The sequence below is a fragment of the Centrocercus urophasianus genome, unplaced genomic scaffold, assembly GCF_019232065.1.
Source record: "Centrocercus urophasianus isolate 14NV4802_14NV808 unplaced genomic scaffold, USGS_Curo_1.0 seq_24, whole genome shotgun sequence".
NCBI classification, from domain to species: Eukaryota; Metazoa; Chordata; class Aves; order Galliformes; family Phasianidae; genus Centrocercus; species Centrocercus urophasianus.
Window position 1 is genome coordinate 10,768,768 of NW_024884800.1, and position 17,357 is coordinate 10,786,124.

The 17,357-nt window shown below is 47.2% G+C and overlaps 1 protein-coding gene across 4 annotated transcripts; it reads right to left on the reverse strand.

The window, feature by feature from the left end:
* Positions 1 to 1,210: 1,210 nt before the first annotated feature.
* LOC122163714 (hepatocyte cell adhesion molecule-like) lies at positions 1,211 to 17,137 on the reverse strand. 4 transcript variants are annotated; one of them, XM_042825160.1, is made up of 12 exons: positions 16,896 to 17,137; positions 12,256 to 12,310; positions 10,920 to 11,032; positions 9,752 to 10,093; positions 6,429 to 6,698; positions 6,224 to 6,340; positions 4,991 to 5,092; positions 4,728 to 4,850; positions 4,435 to 4,527; positions 4,020 to 4,109; positions 3,568 to 3,614; positions 1,211 to 2,930 (listed from the first exon to the last, which is right to left on the reverse strand). In XM_042825160.1, exons 3-12 carry the CDS (start codon positions 10,933 to 10,935, stop codon positions 2,838 to 2,840), a joined length of 1,293 nt encoding a protein of 430 aa, XP_042681094.1. In that variant the 5' UTR covers positions 10,936 to 11,032; positions 12,256 to 12,310; positions 16,896 to 17,137; the 3' UTR covers positions 1,211 to 2,837. The 4 variants fall into 4 exon arrangements, with proteins under 4 accessions (XP_042681094.1, XP_042681095.1, XP_042681097.1 ...); XM_042825161.1 differs by lacking the exon at positions 12,256 to 12,310; XM_042825163.1 differs by lacking the exon at positions 3,568 to 3,614 and having other exon boundaries at positions 2,819 to 2,930.
* Between the last annotated feature and the right edge of the window lie 220 nt (positions 17,138 to 17,357).

Genomic DNA, 17,357 nt, shown 5'->3' on the forward strand with positions numbered 1-17,357 from the left:
AGCATGCAGTTTGTCAAACAAACACTCCCACATTTCAGTGACTGATTAGGAATATGGTGTGTAACTGTTCTGATTCTCTATGAAAGTGAATATCACCATAGTTTCAAGTTGAAATAAATTGGTGTTGGACTCCTCGAGTTGTGACAACCACTTCAAGTTCTGCAAGCAATATCAAACTATATACATTGGGACTACTGCAGATTATTACATTTACCTGAAATTCTGGAAGTTAATCCAGAAATCATAAACAAAACCACATTGGAGGTGATCAGGACTGTTCTCTGTCAAGACACTCTTGGGTGGGAATGTTCCTGAAGCACCAACACATCACTGCTCTCACTGAGTCCTAAGAAAAATAAAACCTGCTTTTGTGCTTGCTCCGGGTTTGGAAAAAGCTGAAAAATAACAAAATCATTGTTATTGCTGTTGGGGGGGAGGGGGACAATTTCTTATGAATATGGACATGGGAAATGTCAACTTTGCACTGGAAGGTGGCCATTAGGGTGCAAGGTTTGTGTGGGTTCATAAACCTTCCAGTGTGGGGATGTTGTTCAGATGCGTGGCAGGCAGCAGCTCTACCCAAAACGGTCCATTATAGAGCAGAAGGTCTTTTTCCTGTCGGACATAAATAAAAAAAAATCTTCTCAAACACGAATCAACTTGTCAGTGCACCAAGTGAGTAACTGCCACGTGCCGCATACAGAGAGTTTGGAGGCCTCTCGGTTCTTTGCTTAGAGGAAAGATGCTGTCATGCTCTTCCCCTCGCTGCCACAGGGTTGTGCCATTGCATTGTCTGCGTCCCGGCTCCAAGAACTTCTGCCTTGGCAGTTTGACGGGGCTTTCCCTGCCCTGGGGATGGGATTCGTGGCGACCCGGAGCACAGCAGAGCTGTAGCTTGGATGTTTAAGGCTCCCTCCCACCCCCTGGACTCCAAAAGCATGGTGCAGAGATTGCTGGGTTAGGATCCAGCCCCAGAGCTGGGTCCCATGAGGCCTCTCTCTGCACAATGGGAACGCAGACAGAAGGATGCACATGGGATGTGGTTATCAGGGCAGCTGTAGCAAAGCGATGGAAATGGTGATCTAAATGGGTTTTCCTTTTTTTTCCTCATGAACGAACATGTCAGTGAGCTGGTGTCCAACCCTTTGACCACACTGAGTGAAGAGGAATCGTTTTGAGCTGTGTATACATAGGTCACTCCAAAAGTATCCAAAGGTACTTCTCGTGTATTTTCATGGAAACTGCAACTGATAAACTGAGCACAAAAGCAATATTTGATAGATAAAATTACCAGCTAGAAAGCATTCTTTTTCAATATAGCTACCACCATTAGCTATGCTTTTTTACCAGTAATGAACAAAAGCCTGCATGCCGTGCTTGTCAAAATGTGCACCAGTGGAGGTGACTCACTGCACTGTCACATTGCACCACCCACCTCCTTACTGTGCTCACATACACTGATTGGTCTCCACAAACGTTTACCAGGTGCTGAATGTCAATAGTTACCATTTTTTCCACATCTTTGGTCCTATGCCCTTCCGTGTCAGACACCATTTGGTCACACTGCCCTCTCCTGCCATCTGTCACACAGCAACATGTAACAGAATACTGGTGGGAAGGTTCAGCTTCTACTGCTATCCTACAAGCATCTGCCTCTAACATCACAGGCCAACATCATAAAATAGGTGGCATTGTTTTCAGAGTAAGTAAATAATACAGCTACTGTATATAAGTAACAAAATTTACTTTTTAAAAATTAAAAATTAAAACATCTTTTAAAAAAAGTGAGCAATAAAACCACAAAATTAGTGGGATATATGACCTTGTTTTTGTGAAACTGATGCATCAGGTTGCTTCAGTGGCAGTGGTTGCAATTCTTAGTGAGTTCTCAAAGTGTTCATCAGAGATTAAATCTTTCTCTTCCCATGCAAGGAAGTGTACTCTTCTTGACAATATTTTTTCACAAATGTGTGTAGTATCAACAAGCAGTAACATAAAAAAGACATGACTGTGAACTGAGGAGTATTTCTCTCTGGTAAGAAAAGGCTTCTGAAAATCTGGTTAAGAGACATGATCAGATTTTTAAGTTGAATGTCTGATCACAACTCAATGCACTGCATTTGAAAATTCACAGCTAATGAATTCATGTCGACTGAAACTGGAGTTTCAAACGTAAGTTGATACATTTTTTTGCAATCTTGAAGCCTATTCTCAAATTTCTTTTTCAAAACTGAAAGCAAATCTGTGTGTTTTTCACTGTTCACAGAACTATCCTTAGCCAGTGTAACAGAAGGCACACAGTTATTTGGCATAACTTGTGTCAGCACTGCACGGCGCCCTCGCCTTGTCCTGGCGTCAGCCCACAGTGCCCACTGCACACTGATAAGCAGTGGGACAAGGTGGGACAAGGCTGGCTCAGTGGAATGGAAATCAACTCAGGGCACTTGAGGTCTGGAATGCTTTAAAAGCCGTATAAAGACTTGAGGCATGAGAGCACAGCAGCTACAGCTATAAGGCACCATATAAGGAGACAGCAAGAAAGCAGTTCAGGAAGTGGAAATTCTCAGAAGCTGTGCTAAAAGCAAAACAGACAGGAATCTTCTGCAGCCAGAAGGTATTGGCTGGGCCAGTACTGCTCTTATCTGACAAATAGTAGCAATGCATCACAGCTGGGACAGTTGAACAGAACTTCTCAGAACTGTCCACAGCTAAGTCTGGAATGTGTAACTGTTTTTTTTTGGTTTTTTTTCTTTTTTTTTTTTGACATTTTGGCTGAATTTTTGCCCCAAACTCTGCTGGACAGCAGGCAGAGCTTGCGGTGCCTTACATCCTTTTTTTTAGCCCGGCTCCTGTGTGATGTCATCTCCAGGATGGCGAAGGGAATGTTTGCTCTCCTTGTCTTGGTTCTGTTCACGATCTTCTTCTTTCCCCTGCAAAAACATGGGGGTGAGCCTTTGGTGTCCATAATCCCCTTTCGTGGGCCATAATCCCATTTGGTGTGCTGTAATCCCTTTTGGTGGACCATAATCCCCTTAAAATAGGTGGTAATCCCCTTTGGGGGCCATAATCCCTTTTGGTGTGCCCTAATCCCCCATGGCACTGAGATCCCTTTCCAAGGTGGGACAGGGCTGCCTCATGACAACTGCAGGACAGGGAAGGGTTCCCAGATCCCAGAGTCCCCTGCTATCTCCAAAACTTAGAGGCAGGATCTGAGACCTGGTGTTAGGTGTTGAAGGGTGCAGCATGAGGGCATGCAGATGTAACGGCCATGCTGTGGATCTGTGGTTTCTCTCACTCACAACTCCGTGTTCTGGAGGAGAAGAGCATGTTGTACCCAAACTGACACGCATGTTTGCATGAGAGCTCCTCGCAACATGCCCATGGGAACAATTACACTATGGCCAGAACAGGCTCATGGTGTCTCCCCCACGGTAGTGACCAAGTCTATGTCACCCTGCAGGAAGGCAGGTGGGTGCTTTCTGCTTAGCACTGCATGTTCCTCATTAAATAATGAGGATTTCTGAAAGCAACAGCAGGGGAAAGAGACTGAGGTGGGCAGTCAATTACTTGGGTGCTTGTGGTCTGTTTGCTGGCATCCGTCTTCTTCTTGTAATCTGGAAATGAAGGAGAGGGCATCAGCTGCTCAGTTTCCAACACTGTGTGTGCTTCATGGGGCACGGGAAGGAAATGGGGCTGCAGGGTGTAGTGGGTATGAGAGGCTTTCGCTTGGCAGAACCCCTCAATTTTCAGAAACACAAGATTTCTGCTTCAGATGGAGAGCAAGAAGGCAGCACAGAAATGGACACCCACCTGGCCTGCAAGCCCTGCACCTTTAACATGCCACCCATTGGCTTTATGCTGTGCAATATTTCCTCTGTTCTGGACTCTGAAATGCTCTGCATACCCTTGGAAAGTGTGGGATTCCCTTTTCTACAGAAGCTGATGCCAGAGTATGAGAGCTGAGCCTAGGATCTTTGTGACCAAGCAGCTATTTAGGAAGAGAACCATTGGGTACTTACAGAAGAGGGAGAACAGGAGCAGCAGGAGAGCTGCCAGGACAGCAAGGACGCAGCTGGCAATCACACTGACAGGTTCTGAGCAGCCACGCTCTGCCAGGGAGATAGCGAGAAGTGTCAGTGTTCTCTCTTCCATCCCACTTAACCAGCTCCAGAGCTGGAATGTCCAGATGCGGGTGGAGAAGAGCATCCTTACATTTCACACATTTGAGCTCCAGGGGCAAAACTTGCCCTGCTGTTCCTTCCCTGCTCAGCACATGGCTTGCCTTGGCAACAATGAGTGCAGATCCCCTTCCTGAAGCACCAGCCTGCAAAGCCACCCATGGAGTCCCACTGCCCAGCCCCACAGACACCCCAGCCCTCCCCCACGAAGAAGGCAAGCAAGGGCACATGCAGTGAAAACCCAATTAGCCCTTACCATGGACCTGCTGGAAGTTGTGGAGCAAGAGGCAGGAGAATGACAAGTTGACTGCCAGTGTCATGGCTGTACTGCACAGGATGACATGATGGCCTGGAAGAGGAGAATTTCTGATGAGTGGGAGGGCAATGGTGAAGAGGAGTTGGTACAGGGAGGAGATGGGCATCAGTGGGAAGCAGGGCATGGGCCCCACAGCAGCATTCATCCCTCCTGTAGTGATAATCTCAGAGGCTGCTCCTGGGCTCTTATGGGGCTTTTATCACCGGGGGTTTGTGTCTCCACCCGCAACTCACAGGTCTGGGCTGGGCACTGGGGGAGTGCTTCTGGTCTGCACTGAGAGATCATGGTGATCAGCACCACAGTCATGACTGCAGCAAGGAAGCAAAGCCCATGTAGGATGAAGGCAGCAGAAGCACCTATGGGAAAAAGAATTAAACAAAGAATTGGGATGGGAAAGCTTCTCCTGGTTGAGGCTGAGCAGTGAACCTCAACACCGATTTCTACCAGTCAGCTACCAGGACATCAGACAAGGATGCACAGCTTCAGCGAATCTTACCTTCTTCCTGCATCCAGATGACAGAGGTGACAAACAGGAGAAGACATGAGATGCCCAACAGCCCCTTGATGGGTAGAGTTAGCCATGTCCATGCTTCTTTTCCTGTTAAAAAAGGTAATCAGACTTGAATTGGAGCTCAGGACCTCACCACTGAGGTGCAGCCTGTGAAGGAAAATGAATGCAAGCACAGATTTTCTTTGGAAAGAATCAAATCCCCAAGGTTTTGAACCCCTGATGACAAAACCTGGTGGGCTTCAAAGGGTTTTGATGGGCTTACAAAAGCTTTGCTTTACCTCTGGAGAGACAGGGAGATTCCAGCCAGGTCTGGGGTTGCTCCAAGCTGAACAAAACAGCAATTTCATCTGGTTTGGCACCTTAATACATTTCTGCCTAGGTTTTTGCCTCTTACAGTGGCAAGCACTGGATTTCTTCTGGAGATCCAGCTTACAAAGAACTCAGGTGGCACAGGCTCTCACCACAAGCATTGGGCACATAGAGCTCCTCAGGAAAGATTACCCCCAAAACAGGGCCTAATTCACAACTCCATTGTTAATACAGGGAGACAGGTTAGTCTAGGACAATATTCCCATGTATGGTTGGGCTTCACCTCTGTTCCTCAGTCGGTCTCGCTTATATTGGGAATTGTTCTTGATGGGTAGAAGATAGAAGAAGACTACAAAGACTGTGGGTGGTCTTTCTTTTGGCTAGGTCTTATGGTTTGCTTTCTGATAACCAAAATGTTGATTGCCATTGAAGCGCCCTCATTAACCTGTAGGCTTAGGTATGGCTGCACAGCATTATGCAGAGTGCTGACCCAAATGCCATTGAGCTTGGTCACCAAAACCAGTGCCACATGGTATTGGATCAGCTCTCAGCACCTTCATGCAGGAAAGCTCTTTGTGTCCTGCCTGTTCTGTTTCAGCCCAGGGATGCCCAAGAAACGGCAGAGGAAAGACTAGCATGCTTCTTACCATGATACCATGGCATGCATTGCATACATAGCATAGGTAGAATGATTTCTCCCAAAGCCACGTGGGATTAACTGCTGCTAGGACTCTATATTTCTGTGCAGTATACACATGCATAAGAAGAAGTATATGAACTCCATGACCACTGAGCAAGAGTCCTCCAACTAACAAAGTGAGTTAGTAGAGAAAGGCTTTACTGCACCCTCTGTTCTCTTCATGGCATGGAGAGAGGGCTCAGTTTGGGGATTTGAGTATGGGCACTCACCAAGTCTGTGCTTCCCCAGCTGCAGGAGCCAGATGACAAAGCTGATGGCAGTGATGACAGTGAGAGCCAGTGCAGCCACTGTCGTCCTCAGTGCAACTTGGAGAGGAGGCGAGAGACCTGCAAAGTGAAGTGAGGGGAACTAACACTGAGGACAACTCCAAGACATGCAGCAAAGCAGTTGGCCCCACCACAGGCTGATGTTTACCTGCCATCATGAGGTTGAAGGTTGCCTCTTCCCAGCTTACGGCATTGCTGACGTTGCAGGAGTAGGAGCCGCAGTTCGACTTATCTCCCTTCCTTATCCACAACTCAGTGGAGTTCTGAGTGAGCTGATAATAATTTTGTGGGGTAAGGGAATGTCCATCCTTCTTCCAAGAGACAGCAGCCGCGGTTCCATTGGGCAGCAGGCAGATCAGCTTGATGAGAGAGCTGTTCAGGTTTGAGCCCTTCAGGAGTTTGGGCTGGGGTACAGGCTCTGGAAAACAGTGACATGGCAGAACTCCTTTAATTGCCTCTGTAAGAGGCATTTTTGACTAATGGTAACAATCAGGCCCCCTGGTCCTTTACCAGAGGGCTGCCTAGTGGGCAGGCAGTCCTAACCCAGTAGAAAAAGGAGACCCTCTTGCCACTACTGGGAAGGTTGACCAATTAGCAGAAAGTGTTCAAAAAGGCTGCTTGTCTTCACGTGATCTATGATGGAAAGCTTCAGCCGCACCACAAACTACCCACTATGATGCCCATTGATCCCAAGATGACCCCCTTATAATTAGAGGGCTTCCAGAACCACTGAAACCTGCAGGTATGTACAACTGCAGGGATAGATACAGGTTATGTCTCAAGGAGAAACAATCCAGGCAGCATCAGAAGGAACTGTAATCCCTAACTGTCAACTGCTGGAATACAAATTGTGGACATAGTGGGTGGGGGTTGCCCAATACTTAATGAACTACAGGTGAAAATACAGACCGTGACTGAATGCAGTAAGGCAGTTATTTTAATCATTTATATTTTAATGACTATCTTTGTATTATTCAGAAGTTTAGGCTGGGTTTGTAGAGCAAAATGTCAATTTTGTTCTTTTGGTGTACTGTCACAACCCCCAGAACAATCCATTGTCCCCTTCAAGACTCTGGGGATTAAGAGAATGGCATAAAGAACTCTTTTAGCCAACTGGCTGAGCAAGCAGCAAACATTTTTAACCTCACCAACTGCTGGGTCTGTAGAGGACCCACACAACTTGAAACCTAGTCCTGGGTTTCACCCCTATTGCCCTCAAGTGGTTGGCAAGTAACTGCAGCAGAATTGATTGCAGCATCCACTGGGAAGAACACATCTTCATGGCCAATCCAGTATCCCACCAGGGTTATTTACTGTCTGAATCAAATGCAGCCAGGTGGCATCTAGGTTGGGACTAACAATTGCACTTGGGTTTATCATAAAATGGGTTATGAGATAGGAAAGCACACTAACTATGAATGGGGGTGGTATAATCATTTGGGAACCGAGGATGGATTTCCTTATTCTTGGTCCTCCATAAACAGCACACTGTTTTCCAAAACTGGAGGTATGAATTCACCTGCAAACCCCACGCTGGAGCTCAGAGTTGTGAGTGGTGCAGGGATGAAAGTGATGCTGGTAAAGTCTGGAACTCTAATGTGGCAGGACCTCTGAACAACACATACTTCCAAGCTAAAGAACATGTAAATAATCCTGCTGTGGAATGGGTATTTGAAAATATTCAGCAGCACTGAAGGGACACTAGTGGATTTGTGCCCATTATGCTGACAGGAAACTACCTGCAAATTGGCCTGGGTATGTTATGTGGGAACAATTCCCCCAGTATTCTTTTTGGTCCTGGGGGAGATGGTGGTGAATTAGGTGTCAAAGCATACAGTGTTCTCAGATGATGACAGTCCATTGACATCTCCACAAGTGGTAGCAGCCAAACTTGGACTAAGGACAACCAGCTGCCTCAGTGTATAATCAAACACCACAGCCCAGCTTCCCAGAATCCAATGAATGGTCAGTGGTGCTCAAGAACCCATTTATAACCTGAACTGCATTCTCAGATTAAAAACCATCCTTGAAATTATTACTACTGAAACGGCTCAAGCCCTGGATCTCCTGGCAGATCAAGCCACACAGATGTGAGCAGCAATATTCCAGCACTGCACAGCTCTCAACTACTTACCAGCCAAAGAAGGGAGTGTCTATGGCAAATTTGAGTGACTCTAATTCTTGTCTAAAGACTGACAACAATGGTAATGTTGTCAAGCAAATTGCTAAAGATGTACAGCAAACAGAAAAACATAGATTTTGATCTCTTTTCTTTGCTTCCAGAGGGCCCATAGGTAAAACGTGTTCCATTTTATCTACTTTGTGCTATTGTAGCTCTGAAGTCCATTCCTTGTATGAGCCTTACTCAACACATTTTATCTTCCATGTATTTTGTAACCTCTTCAACTGATGGGGAAGTCCAACAGATCAAGGCAACATTTGTCACCAAACCCAGGAAATCTTTTCTAGTGATTGTACAGAACATTTTATTCTCTCCCCCACCCTTCCTTTGCCCATACACTTTTTTCATTCATCAGGTAGCCAGGAGAATCAGCCCCTGCTTTACATAAAAGTCTTGCTCTTTTCCTATCACCCACCTTCCCTTCCCCATCATCTCATCTGTAATAATCACTAGTCTTTCCCTTCCCCATCACTTTAAACTGATAATAAACTGGTTGGACAACATTTGACTTTTCTTGTGTCTCAGTCTTACTCCAGGTATATCAAAGAATTTCCCCTCTTTATCTGGCAGTTGGAGTGAGACTGCCACTCCTCCCTCCTTAAAGCCAGCCCTGGTTGAGATGCAAGAACTGTGAGCCCCGTGGGGAGAACAGCACCTTCCCACTTTGCAACTCAGCCTTGGTTCAGCTCAGAGAGGCAGAAGATACTGCAGGAGCAAGGCAGTAACTACAGAGTTCAACAGCTGCTGTCATCAAACCACTGTGCCAACTCAAGGATGGCTAGTACTGACTCTTGGAGGACAGACATGGCACCCCTGGGTCAGGGATAGCAGCCTAAAGGGGGTGCCAGGTAGTGCATCACTGGGAAGTGATGACAGGGATTTTCTGGATGCTTTCTTCCAAGAAGAAAGGGATGCTCACACATAGCAGTGGTGTGGGGAAGCATGGGGCATAAGAGAAGACATCACATTCAGCCAGAAAGCAGCCTGCCCTACTGGAAGTTGTCTCTGCCACAGCAGGTTTTGGAACTGCATGGTCTTTAAGGTCCTTTCCAACCCTAGCCATGCTTTGAGCTTATGATTCTAAGGTCAGAGGGCATTTTAGGACATTCACCTCCTGCTAATTCAGCTGCTAATGATGAAACAAGGAGGTCCATGTTAAGGAAGAGGGTGCCTGGCTCTTGTCCATGTCTTTCTAAGCAGTGATAAAGCCAGAAAAATGCATCTCATCTGCCGTACTCATGGCAAATCTTTGTCAGAGCAAAATATCCTTTCAACCTATTTTGACTTACTGATTACTTCCAGGATAGTTGTCCTAGCCCTGTCCTGCATCAGGTCAACTGTTGCTTTATAGAGGCCACTGTCTGCCTCCCGCAGCTGCTGCAGGAGAAGCGAGCCATTTGTTTGGTAGAAAACCACTCTGTCTTTGTATGCTGTGTAAACAACTGCAGACTGTGAGTTGGCGTAGTACTGCAAGATGAATTTGGGTGTGTTGCCCTCTATGTATTCCCACTCTGTGATGTTCGTATTGCTGATTGCTGGTGCATGCATCATGACAGAGGATCCTTCCACAGCAAGCTTTCTTTCTGTGATTTCCACCCCAAGGCAGGATCCCAGGAAAACCAGCAACACGTCTGGAAACAAGAGAGATGCCAGAGCATGGTGGGTTAATTTAAAAGAAAAGCCACAGTACAACTTAATTGGCTTATAGACTCTTTGATTTCTTAGCCCCCATTATGCCACATCTGATTTACTTCCCCCTTTTAAGATAAGAACACATCACTTTTGTAGAACTGTTATGTAAATGGCTCCTAGCAAGCTCAAGCAGCTCTTTGCCTTTGGAAGGAGAATAACAGGACTCTGTACTCCTTGAGAGTAACATGATGAAAGCGCCACAATGACAGCAGAGCAGCAAGATCCTAGGCTGCAATGAGCAAGAATTTGATCAAATGTAGCAGCCATGAGCACAGAAATAAAGGAAGTAAGCTGCTTACCCTTAGAAGAATTCAGGTAGGCAGGGATCTCCAACAGGATACCATCACATCCACTGCCAACCCTTAAATGAGGTCTTGGAAGGTGTGGATCCTGGCTCCACCCCTTCCAGTCACTCAGGCACATTGCATGCATCTGAGCTCCCCTGGGTTGGCCCTGCCTTCCCACCAGGTGCTCAATCACTGGTTCAGGCCTGTGACTTAGCATTTCTGCTATACTGGAGGTTACTGCTCAGTGAGACCACACTCAGCACAGCTTCACCCCCAGGCTTCATGCTGTCCCAGCAACAGGAGCTAGTGGTACCCAGGCACAATGATACTGCAGCACTTGCTGAAATGCTCATTCCTTGACTAAGACAGAGGCGCAAGGGAGCGTGAAAATGCTTCAGGACTTGCCCTCTACCTCCACAGCTGCCCAGCAGCACCCAGCCCAAGGATATGCACAGCTGAGTTCCTCTCTCATACTCACAGTGTGTGTTTGACATGGCCAAGACCTGCGGGTGCCTTCAGGCCTTCATTGGGTCTGAGCTCCTCCTGCAGCGATGTGCTCTTGGTGGGGCTCTCTAGGAATAGTGTTCCCACCTGCAAATGACACCATGCAAAGCACCATCAGCACCTCTCGCTGCTGGCAGATGGCACTGACACCAGCACAAGAGCCGTAATACTGTTGCTGTCTTGTCTGCACCCCTTCCCATGCACTGCATATTTGCAATGCTGCAGCTCTACTTTGTCCCTTCAGTATTAATTTAAAGAGCTGCTGGCCATTATGGTCATGTTCCCTGCTTATACCGAAAGCGCTTTTCCTCAGACTGAACACATTCCCTTATCTCCTCAAGATGACTTAGCTCTCGAGTGGTTGCAGGCACTGCATCTGCCTTATCCATCTTCTTAATGACTTGGAAAACTTCAATCCCACTTCCATCCCAGCCACTTCTTTCCAAATTGAATGCTCCTGGCCTATTTGAGCTCTGTCTAGTAATTCTTTTAGCTTTTGCTCTCTGGACTTTCTGTATTTTTAGGTGACTTTCTTTACTCTAGAAACTCCAGTATGTACAATGCTGATCTGTTTTCATGGGAGATCTCAAGCACAATCTGCCTGTGCGCAATGCACTTTGCAATGAGGTGCAACCATGCTCATAGCTGCCTTCAGAGCCCAGAAACAAGCACTGGCATCTGGATAACAGGGACTGCATTTACTGCTGCGATTTGCAAAGCTTTGGAAGAAGGATGATGATGGAGGAGCTCAGATTTCCAGCAAAGGGATTTCACTGCCCTGAAATTAAAGTCTCAGATGGGAGCATAAGAGGTGGTCTGCTTTAGGGACATGTTTAGGGACACAGTCTGGCTGGGTGTAAGAAGCTGGACACAATTTTTGGCTCAAAGCTTGTTCAACGGCACCCATCTAAAATATAACCTGCTTAACAAGTTTTTCGGGCCAATGTTACCATGAGCACAGCAGTAAGAGAATCATACATGACTGAGCAACCTGGAAAAACCTTTTGGGCTGTTGCTTCTCTTGGGCATTCAAGCTGACTTATGGGGGTCGTCTCAGAGGAGAGGAGCACCATGCAGTCACTGCCCATGCCTAGCTTCCCACCATGCCACAGTCGGATGATCAACTGCCAATTACCCAACAGGAAGGGCATTTACCATGGACATGCTCTTTTATTGCCTTAATCTCCCTCCAGGAATATATGTGTCAAACCATGCTCTCCAACAATTGAATTGAGACAGTGGGAAAAGAAGCTCTGATGCACAGATGAGGCCCTGTGCTGAAAGCTGAGCCCACTTCAGATAGTCATTACCTCCTGGCAACATCCATTTGTCTTCCATGGGCCCCAGCATAGTTCAGAGAAGCATCTGAAGGAAAGGAAGAAAAAAAATATTTCAATTATGGAGCTGCCCTGGACCGCTCTGAGCCCATTCCCAACCCAGCATCCTAACCCCAAAAGTAGCCAAAAGCCAAGGAGAGGAGGATATAGGCAGGGAACATCATGTTCAAGCCTGTGATGGAGACTTCCAGTCCTGGCTTTCCTCACCACCGAAGGGCTGATGGCTGCTCTCTGGCTTCTGCCCTGATCAAAGGACTTCAGGAAATGAGCTTTTAGAAGAAATCACGTGAACTTCCGTGCACTGCATTATCTGAGGCAGAGCGGTTGCTGCAGGCTGCAGAGCCCTGCTGGCAAGGCTTGTATGTGAATGCACACACTCAGGGCTGCTGGTGGAGCTTCATGGGCTCAAAGAATATCTTTGAAGTGGAGCAGAGTAGGAAATGAGGTCTGCTTTCCCTCTGCAAAATGCGTGTGACCTTGGAGGACATCATGGGACAAAGGGCTGTGGGAATGCTAATGCAAAATTCAGCCACTTTCCAGTCTTTTCTTCGGCATCCTCATGATGTCTGAGGTTTAGGCAAGAAACAGTTGAGGCTTTTAAGAGGAAACAAGAAAAATATTCTTTACTGGTATAAACTGCTATTTGAAGGATGTGGGAGCAAGGGCTGTGGAGGAGGCACCATTTAGAGATGAAGGATTTCCAGCTGGCACACCCTATTTCCCAAAGTGGGCATCTGGGTCCTAGTGTCCGTCCCAGCTCTCCCTAGGCACCCAGGAAAGGGCTGAGGTTCCCCCAGTAAAGAACAAGGCAAGTTTGCAAGAAAGGCTCCCCTGGAGGAAGGGCGGTGGTTGGAGGACCTTCCTCCAGCTCAGATGAATTGCACAAAGCTGCAGCACTCAGAAAAGGAATTAAATGTTCCAGGCCACAGCCAGCATTGTCCAGGCACCCAGGCAGTATCGCTTCACTGAGAAGTAAGTTTGCAAGCAGGCATGTGATGAAGTTCCTCTGCAAACTGCTGCTGCAATTTATAAAACAGATCCGTCCTCCACCTCCTCCGGTTCCGATAGGGAGAAATAAATAAGGTCCCCCGGGGAAAGGAATTCATGTCAATATCAGTTTGTTATCTCAGTCTCTGAGGAGTTCTGTTGTCTGTGAGGAAGTCGGTGCCAGGAACTGAAAATCACCTCCTCCCATGAATGTTTGCTACAGCGTGGGATTGATAGCAAATGCTAAAACTTTCCATGGGGGCAGAGGTTGGAAGAAGTTTTAGCTGAACATAGAGAGGGAGGACAGGCCCACAAAGAGCCTTTTGTTACAAGGCAGTGAGGCTCCCCAGACGGCAGCTGTCTACTGCTGCTCTTCCATGTGGGCATGGGTTATACTGGGAGCTGGAACATGGGCAGGATCAAAGAATATAAAGCCCTGGGAGCACAAGCAGAAAACACTGGTGTGCTAATTATCTTCTCCATTTTGCCAGTTGGAGCATTAGCATGGATTCACCATGGGGAAATCCTGCTTGACGAACACAATAACCTGCTGTGATGTTATGACTGGCTGGGGAGGTGAGGGGAGATCAGTGGATGTTGTCTGCCTTGACTTCAGCAAAGCTTCTGTCCTTCACAACATCCTTGTAAGTAAGCTGAGGAAGCATGGGATAGATGGGCAGACAAGGTGGACTGAGAACTGGCTGACTGGCAGAGCTCTGTGTTGTGATCAGCAGTGCAGAGTCTAGCCTTTAACTACCGGAGTTCCCCAGGGGTTGGTACTGGATCTAGTCTTGCTTGACATCTTCATCAATGAACTGGATGAAGGTGTGTATCCCTAGCTGGTTTGCTGAAGATACAAAGCCAGGAGGAGTGGCTGGCACACCAGAAGGCTGTGCTGCCATTCAGTGAAACCCAGACAGGCTAAGAGCTGGGTGAAGGGGAACCTGATGAGGTCCAATGAGATCAAGAACTGAGTCCTACACCTGAGGAGGAATGCTGAATAGATCAGTACCAGTTCTGGGCTGACCTGCTGGAAAGGAACTCTGCATAGAAGGACCTGGGTGTCCTGGTAGCCAACAGCATAGCCATGAGCCAGCAGTGTGCTCTTGTGGCCAAGGAGGCCAATGATAACCTGCAGTGCATTAATGTGAGTGTGGCCAGGAGAACAAGGGCAGTGATCCTCCCTCTCTGCTCTGCCCTGGTAAGGCCACATCTGGAGCACTGTGTTCAGTTCTCGGCTCCTCAGTTCAAGAAAGATAGGGAACTTTTATATCCAGTGGAGGACCACAAAGATGATGGGAGGCCTGGAGCATCTCCTATATGAGTAAAGGATCTGGGGCTGTTCAGCATGAAGAAGAGAAGACTGAGAGGGGATCTTATCGAAGCTTAAAAGTATCTAAAGGGCGGTGATGTAGTTTAGCCCAGAATAGAAAGAAAAAGTAAAAAAAAAGACAACTGAGCAGCAGCTGCTCAGTCAACTCCTCATTATTTTTCACATATTTTCTTCACAATGTCATGTATTATGGAACACCCCTGCAGTAAGTTGAGGTCACTGCCCTGGTCCCCTCCCCTCCCAGCTCCCTGCCTCCCCAGCCCTTCACTGGCAGCCAGAAACTGAAGACTGAAAAGGTCTTTGGCTGTGTGCAGCGCTGCTCCACGGCAATAAAAACAACAGCCTGCTTTCAACACTGTTTTTATGCTAAAACTAAAACAGCAGCATAGCAGACACTATGAACCAAATCAACTCTGTCCTAGGCTGGCGCTTTCCTGTCAAGTGCATGGGGGGAACAAGCTCTTTTCAGTGGTGTGTAACAAGGGGGCAAGGAACAAATGGCACAAACTGAAACTTGAATACGAGGAAAAAATTTTCAAAATGAAAGTGACAGAACATTGGGACAGGCTGCTCAAGAGAGGTGGTGGAGTCTCCTCTGCAGATCTTCACTACCACCCTGGATACTTTCCTGTGTAATCTGTAGGGAACCTGCTTGGTGACCTCCAGAGTTTACTTCCCCAATTTTATGACCCTTATATGGGGCAGCATCAGCAGCCACACCAATAAACAGGAAAAGCACAGGTTTTGTAACAGGCAAACTTAATTAAGGAGGAGACATCTCACAAATGATGCTTGTGCCCAAGGAGGGCAGGAAGAGAGTGAGACCCACAGAATTCCCTCCGACCCATTAACAGATTATTCCAAATCTCAAGCTGCACTTACGCAGCAGTAAAGCCTTGATCACATTTTAGAGAAGGCCTGCTGACCACAAGAGGCCTCTGTCACATTTGCAGCAGCTGACAGAAGTGGGGGCAGTGGGTGGGGGAAGCACACAGGAGGCAGAAGAGTGGCGTTCACGTGTGTGCCCACCACCAGAGCAACTAATTATGCCCTAATTAAGTGGCATCACTGGATCCAAGGGTAGTGACATCTCTCTGTCTTTATCTTTCTCTTTTCAAGTCATACCATATCATCATGGCTCACCACCAGTAAGGAATAGTTAGATCAATCTAAGTACTGTAGTGGGATATAAGTAAACATCTAACAGACTGTTTGTTGCTGTTACACCTCGATTTACCCCAGGAGATCTCACACCTTGCCATGCCCATACCTTTGTACCTTTCCCAGGGTAGCTCAGAATCAGGTTGTGATGCGCATCACACTGAAGCACTGTGCACACTCTGCCCCTGAGCTTACTGACTACTGACTGATCTTCAGTGGGAATAAATGCACGCAGAAGCACACTGGGAATAGATATGGATGGAGCTGATATACAGCAGGCAAATATTTCATCTCCTTCCTGTTTTGTAGCAGTGTGCTGCAGAAGCTATTATCTGCAGACTTCCCTAACGGAAAAAACACGAACCATTCAGCTTCAGAAGGTTAAATACATTAACAATCAGAAAGCTCAGCTGTGAGCAACTTCTCCCTCAGTCACTTTTGCCTTACTGAGCAAAAGAACTGTCAAAAACAGTAGAAAAAAAAATCAAAAACCGCTTCCTGGCAGTTACATAGCAGCAAAAAAACAAGTTTCACTGTCTGCACGCAGCAGGACAGCTGGGAGTTCAGCACAGCTGCTGCAGACTGCAGCAACTGATTTTTGAGTGCTTCATTTTCTGCTCTAACAGAAGCGAGAGTAACTACAAAAGGGGGGTGGGAGGGAAATGAACCATCTAAAAAGAAGTTTTGTGCAAAATTGCAGCCCAAAGGCCAGCGATGAGCACCTCTGCTTTAGGGAGCCTCACAGCTAGTGCTGGAGGTGTGGGAGATGCCAAGCAATGATCAGAGGTTGGGCCAGGCAGCTGGGGGAGTGCTGGGCGGGCAGTGAGAGGTTGTTTGTCAGCTCTAAAACGCTTCAGAAGTGCTATTTCAGAAGCGCTATAGATTTGCTGTTTATAGGGCTGGACAAGAGGGAAGAGCTGAGCTAGAGGTGCAGAACCAGATACCCTACAGGGGAGACCGGGAACACCATTTGGGAAGCATTACAGGGTCCCCCGTCCCCATAGCTTCAGCCCCACGGCTCCATCCCCTTCATTCTGCCCCTACCCCTTTTGCTCTGCCCCGTTTCCCCATTTCCCATCCCTCCGCCCCTCCCTGCCGGCACCCAGCCAGCTCAGGCCATACATGCACTCACCTCTTCTTGCAGCTCCCCTTAAAACTCCCCTGCTTTCACTGTTGCCGTTATTGTTCAGCTTTCAAGGGCAGTGCTTGTTCCCACAGGCCAGCTCTCTGATAGTTTGCCTCCAGTCATAGCAGAGCGCTTTCATCCTCAGCACGGACAAAGACTTGCCTAGGGTTCCACATAGCGGCTCGCTATGGCTTAACAAGAAAGTCTCAGTGCTGAAGCTGATGGTGAAAAATGGGGAAGTAGGTGGGCACTCGATCACCCTACGTATCACTGAGCATGCCCAGAGGGATATTAGCATATATTAAGGAGTCCTTAAGAAAGAATGAAGATATATGCCAACGTATTTTATATGTTTATCTTAACTGTGTAAGTGTAGAACCTGAGCGCTGACAGAGCACTGTTGTGCTCCTCAAGTCATCTGATACATATTGTGAGGAATAAAGGAATGCCACTTTCTAACACCATGTT